Below are 6,370 nucleotides of genomic sequence, written 5' to 3' on the forward strand. Positions count from 1 at the left end.
GGGATGAAAAAGGAAAAGAAAAAAAGGGTCAAAGACAGGAAAAAAGGAGAAGAAAAAAAGAAGAAAGTAAAGGAAACGAGGAAATGTCCAAAGAGAAGAGGAAAGAAAAGAAGGGAAGGGAAGGAAACAAAGGTAGAAAACAATGAGGGGAAATCAGGAGAGACAGTTAGGGAACAAGGTAATAAAGCAAGGAAAACAAACACAAGTGAATGAAAAAAAGAAAGGAAACAAGTTGTAAAAAAGGAGAGGACAAAAGGAGACACAGTTAGGGAAAGAGGTAATGAAGTAAGGAAAGGAAATGAGGGAATTAAAAATGGAAAGGAAACAAGGGTAGAAAACAAGGAGGGGAAATCAGGAGACAGTCAAGAAACAAGGTAATAAAGTGAGGAAAAGAAACAAGTGAACGAAAAATTCTAAGGAAACAAGGGGTCAAGTAAAGGAAACAAGGAGAGGACAAAAGGAAACACAGTTAGGGAAAAAGGTAATAAAGTAAGGAAAGATAAGGGAATTAAAAATGGAAAGGAAACAAGTAGAGCAAAACAGGCGACACCGTTAGGAAACAAGGTAATGAAGCAAGGAAAGAAAACACGGGAATCAAAAAAAGAAAGGAAATGAGGGCTCAAAAAAAGGAAGCAAGGAAAAGAAGAAAGGAAACTAGAGAAGGAAACAAGAAGAGGAAAACAGGAGACACAGTTGGGAAACAAGGTAATGAAGAAAGCAAAGAAAACATGGGAATGAAAAAGGGAAAGGAACCAAAGGGTCGAGGAATGGAAAAGGGGAGAAGAAACAAAGAATAAAGTAAAGGAAACAAGGAAACATGCAAAGAAAAGAGAGAGGAGGAAAAAAAGTAAAGGAAACAAGGGTAGAAAACAGGAGTCATGGTTAGGAAACAAGGTAATGAAGCAAGGAAAGAAAACATGGGGCTTAAAAAAGTAAAGGAAACGAGGGGTATAGGACAGGAAAAAAGGAGAAGAAACAAAGAAAAAAGTAAAGGAAACGAGGAAACGTGCAAAGAAAAGAGGAAATAAAACAAGGGAACGAAACAAGGTTAGAAAACAAGGAGGGGAAGTCAGGCAACATGATTAGGAAACAAGGTAATGATGCTAGGAAAGAACATGGGAATGAAAAAGTAGAAAGGGATCAAGGAAAGGAAATAAGGAGAGGAAAAAAGAAAAAAGAAAATAAGGAGAGAAAAACAGGAAACACGGTTAGGAAACAAGGTAATGATGCAAGGAAAGAAAACAAGGACAGGAAAAAAGGGTAGAAAAAAAGGAGGGGAAATCAGGAGACAGTTAAGAAACAAAGGAAACAAGGATAGGACAAAAGGAGACAGTTAGAGAAAAAGGTGATGAAGTAAGGAAAGGAAATGAGGGAATAAAAAAATGGAAAGGAAACAAGGAGAGGAAAACAGGCGACACGGTTAGGAAATAAAGTAATGAAGCTAGGAAAGGAAACATGGGAATGAAAAAATGAAAGGAAAAAAAGGGTCAAGCACAGGAAAAAAGGAGAAGAAACAAAGAAGAAAGTAAAGGAAAAGAGGAACCGTGCAAAGAAAAGAGGAAAGAAAAGAAGGGAAGGAAACAAAGGTAGAAAACAAGGAGGGTTTAAGGATGACACTGGTGGTTAAAGATGACAAGTGGTTAAGTGGTTAAGGTAAGGATGACATTGCAATGGTTAAGGTAAGGATGGCAATGTGGTGGTTAAGATAAGAATCACACTGTTGTGGTTAATATAAAGATGACACTTGTAGTAAAGGATGACACTGTGGTGGTTAAGGACCTTAACCATCACATTGTCATCCTTACCTTATGGTTAAGGTAAGGATGACGCTGTGGTGGTTAATGTAAGGATAACAATGTGGTGGTTAAGGTAAGGATGACACTGATGGTTAAGGATGACACTGTGGTGGTTAAGGTAAGGATGAAAATGTGGTGGTTAAGGCAAGGATGAAAATGTGCTGGTTAAAGATGCTGCAAAGCAAATTCCACGATTTGTTTCTCAATACATTATATACGTGTAAAATGAGTTGCTGAAAGCATGCTCAAAGCTTTTAAACTTTGAAATGTGGAGTTAGACCGTTAAACAGTTTCTCACCCGTCTTCAGCTCAGGTTTTTTTTTAGGTGGGGCTAAAACCTAACCTATCTATGTCACAACAACCTATCTCCATCAGATCACAGCCGGTTCATATAACTTTCTGCATGTGAATATGTGTATTTGATTATTTGCCTGGTTCTACATAGAAGATTCCACATGTGATGTGTGTGCAAATACAGTATGCATGTGATGTTTTTCTGAGTTGTTGCAGTGTTGCAGTTTTACTTTATTAAATCTCTTTTCTGTTCTGATATTTTATTTTATGTAATTATTATTTTCTGTGTGTTTCCAAAAAAACACAAAGCAAGATTAATAGTAAATTCTGTAACTTGTACAAACAGTTTTCTGATTTTGTTTGTTTAAATTCTGAGAACTTCTTTGTGGTAGGGTGTGTTTTAAACATTTTCTAAACAGAAATGTATGTGTTTTCAGGGCTGTAGCTACTGTACCATTGAAGGCACTGAGTTCATTTCCACACTATTGTTTATGGAAGTGGATTTAACCAGTCTGGGGATAATTGTTTCCCAATTGGAAATAATTCTTCTGTGAAAATGTGGTGAAATTCAAATACATTAATAATTTGGTTTGTTTTCTCAAGAATTATAATTGTGGAGGTGTGGAGAAGGCTTTTAAATCACAATCATGAACCTAGATAGTAAAAGTATAAACATAATTGAACATTTAAATATATACACTTGGTGAAAAAACAGCTACTCTTCAATAGTATTCATCTATGGAGCCCTTGCTGTTTTGTGTCGTTATAAAAAGGCATACATCTCTGATGTTATGTTTTGAGGCCTGTGGTTTATGTTTTATCTATTGGGTCAGGAACTATTGGAATTCTTTGAGATTTATTTGCATCTCTACTCTGACTTTGTGCTCAATCATTTTTACATCTTTGGTTGATTAGTCAACTAATCAGTGTTCTGGTTCCTATTTGACAAAGAGTCGTTTTTCTTTGATGGGACGAACGGTGAGTCATCACTCATTATTTCTGAACTCGTGCTTGAGAGTTATCCCCAGCATACTGTCCTGTTTTCCAGCAGCTGTTGCTGGAAAATTATCTTGTGCTTATTGTGTTCAATAAGCACAAGATAATTTTCATCGCCCTGCCTAGGGCCACTATTCATGGGAAAACGGCTTTTGTCTGTAAATGAAAGCCCTGGCACATCTTTGATTGCAATTTGGACATGGTGAACAGGAAGTACAAATTTATGGAGCACAATTGTATGTCCATACTACAATAGGTAGGTAGGTAGGTATATACTTTATTAATCCCCGAGGGGAAATTTTTTAAAATACTATACTGTATACTATATATATACTATACTGTATGTGGTACACAGTCTGCTTGCATGAATGCATAAATATCTGAGGTGCCTCATCATGGTAGTGTGTGCATATCTCTGTTAAACATCTAAAGTGTTGAATAACCAGCATATAAAGGTGTGTGGGTTTGTGTGTGCTCTGAATACTCCATCCTTGTGAGCACCAATGTTGAGTTTCAGACTGTTTTTAGAAAATCTATTTCTTCTGGTCTTTGGTTTTAGGGTACAGCTTAGACATGGAGCTTTGATGGATTAAGCTGTAATTACATCTTCCCTGTACTCATGGGTTTGCGAGGGTCTGTAGCCCAATATTTACTGTGAAGACTCTTTGCAAAAACTCTAATTAAAACCTGAATTCCTCTCAACATTTTAGTAAAATTACTCAGTCAACCAGATGTCGAACTCGGGAACACCGGGATTAGTTTGTTCATTTCATTTAATGACGTAAAAAGTATGAAAAAGGGTTTGCTCACTTAAATCAGAAGATATTTCCTTCAACTGCTCCCTCCCTCGCTGTGAGCTAAACACTACAAAATCACGACTGTTTGCTGTCCTGGCTCCTAAATGGTGGAATGAGCTCCCCAATGACATCAGGACAGCAGAAAGTCTATACATCTTCCACCAAACTAAAAACACAACTTTTCCGACTTTACCTTGAATAGGTAGCACTTTAGTGGCACTTAAAATGGCACTTACTTATAGCACTTTGAAGTTTGGCTATCTTGAAGAAAATTGTACTTTCTTAATTGTTGTTGTTCTGAATTTGTACCCTCATGATTGAAATGCACTGACTGCTTTGGCTAAAAGCGTCAGCTAAATTAAATGTAATGTAATGTAACTGCAAACTGATGAATATGATCGTGGGGAAAGATTTTTGTTCTACTTTGAAAAAATCTGCCATCTTGATGTTTTTTTTTTACCTGTTTTGTCTGTGAAGCATTTTATTTATTTTGTTTTCATATGTCTTGTGTAAAAATTGGCTTCTGTTATAAACTAACAAGCGCTAACTGTAGAATAACCTACACGGAAATCAAGTATTGAATGGATCCCCTGTCACCCTTCCTCCTGGCAACCCTGGAATATATCAGGAGTTTTAATCTTAAGGTCTACGGGATGAACTGTATTATTTGAATTAAGACACACACAAACGTAGGTTAAGGTTTGGTTGTAAACAAGTCCTTCACCTGTACTCAATCAATAGCCTAAAACTGTGTGTCCGTGTGTGCGTGCGTGTGTGGTGCGTGACTCCCTGCGACCTGAAGCTGAGGCTCAGGATGTATCGAGGGTCTGAACTGTCACGAACCAGGAAGGATCCGTCCGGTTTCCCCTTCAGCTTCATTTCTGCATCTTCCCAGTTCATGGGACCCCAGTACCAGCCACACTGCAGGCAGAGAACACAACAAAACATTCAGGAGCTAATTAACGAATTAACAAATAAAGAAGGAATAATGTAAACGTGAACTGAATTTTTTTTTTCTTGCGTTCCCGTGCTAAAGACAAACTACAACTTTTCAACTTGTGTCACATGCTGTGTTCCAAATGACATACTTCCCTGAGTACACCAACAAATAGTGCTCTTACATGTTAGGACTCTTACTTGTGTGGTACTTGAATTTTGAAAAGGTAATGTTTTTTCAAATCGCACACCGTAGCATGTGAATAGATTGACCGCTAACATATCTGCAGCTTTAAATATTTTACCCAGAAATTAATGTGTTTTCATGCCCTCTGTTTTACACACTCAATAAACACACTGATGGCTTATGTCCAGCAGCAGTATAGTGGTACTGAATGAAAAATAAACACTTTGATACAGTGTTTTGCAACGGCTGAGCTTCCTCAGTTACCTTCATTTGAAAATTCTTTACATCGGTGGTCCCACCCCTCTCTCTATGTAGCCAAGATGGCAACCATTTAGGGTGAATTCTGAGTGCAACATTTTGGTACTTGTAGTGCATAGCATGTTTCTGTATTTGTCACTGGGAACACACTTATGCACTCAAAATAGTACAGGTTAGTACGTGAGTACACCATTTAAAACACAGCATAAGATTCAAGTTTAATTAGGACTCACTCGGTTTCACTGAAACAAGAGACTAGGTTGATTTTACTGGCACAATTTCAGCAGTTATGCCGTCACTAATTTTGAAGGCCCATAGGGATAGGCATTGCCAATTGGGTGTGGCTATGAATGCTGTGGCATGCAGCTCCATACTTGTCCACATACCAATAGACATTAAATAAATCCTGATAATGTGAGTTTTCTAAGGTATAAGAATTAGAAGAATTCTTACAGTGTAGCAAGCACTGTGATGATATATCAGCACCAGCCTGTGTTACCTTCTCCAGCTCTCTCAGGCTGGCTGTGAAGTTGCTGGCTTCTGATCTTCTCAGGGCACACAGCATGGGGGGCGGAGCCTGTCTGCTAGGGGGCGGCGCATCAGCTGGTGATAGGTTTGAATGAGGAAGGGCCCGAAGGAAGGCGTCTAAAACAGAGAATGTAAAGTTGTGAAATAAAGCATTTTTACCATCAACATGTCCCTTCTATATAAATGACGCTCATTTAGCATGTTCAAAAAGTTAGGGTGAAGGACACTAAATTCTGACTACATTTTCCACCATCCCCCAGACACATCTTACCATTGAGGCTGAGACTGTGCTGGATGGTTGTATGGGAGGGAGGAGGAGGAGGAGGAGGGAGAGGCAAGGGGAGGGACTGCAGGGAGGCGCCCATGATGCTCACTAGGAAAGGGCCAGGCTGAGGGCCCGCTATGTTGTCTGGAAGAAGGATGGGAGGGTAGGAGGAAGAAAGAAAACAAGGCAGAGGAGGTAAGGAATAATAGGAATGACCAAGCACAGATGGAGGGAGGAAAGGGATGAGACAATAGAAAAGAAAAGAATGTGCCAAGACAAAAGGGAAGTGGGGGAAGAAAAATAGGAATTAAGT

General features: G+C 38.6%; 1 protein-coding gene across 1 annotated transcript; it reads right to left on the reverse strand.

Annotated features, from left to right (window-relative positions):
- Positions 1 to 4,476: 4,476 nt before the first annotated feature.
- LOC138208755 (suppressor of cytokine signaling 7-like) lies at positions 4,477 to 6,157 on the reverse strand. The gene is made up of 4 exons (XM_069166856.1): positions 6,064 to 6,157; positions 5,764 to 5,909; positions 4,670 to 4,804; positions 4,477 to 4,497 (listed from the first exon to the last, which is right to left on the reverse strand). The coding sequence occupies exons 1-4, from the start codon at positions 6,155 to 6,157 to the stop codon at positions 4,477 to 4,479; spliced, it is 396 nt and encodes a 131-aa protein (XP_069022957.1).
- Between the last annotated feature and the right edge of the window lie 213 nt (positions 6,158 to 6,370).

This window comes from Embiotoca jacksoni, unplaced genomic scaffold (assembly GCF_022577435.1).
Source record: "Embiotoca jacksoni isolate LCO1_2020_lvr unplaced genomic scaffold, fEmbJac1.0.p SCAF_4, whole genome shotgun sequence".
Classification (NCBI taxonomy): Eukaryota; Metazoa; Chordata; class Actinopteri; family Embiotocidae; genus Embiotoca; species Embiotoca jacksoni.

Bases quoted from the DNA above. Each gene is read 5' to 3' on its own strand.
- LOC138208755 (XM_069166856.1), bottom strand. From the start codon at position 6,157: ATGGGCGCCTCCCTGCAGTCCCTCCCCTTGCCTCTCCCTCCTCCTCCT. The intron at 5,910-6,063 runs GTAAGATGTGTC...TCTCTGTTTTAG, and splicing joins GCACAGTCTCAGCCTCAATG to ACGCCTTCCTTCGGGCCCTT. The intron at 4,498-4,669 runs GTCACGCACCAC...GATATATTCCAG, and splicing joins TCAGCTTCAGGTCGCAGGGA to GGTTGCCAGGAGGAAGGGTG.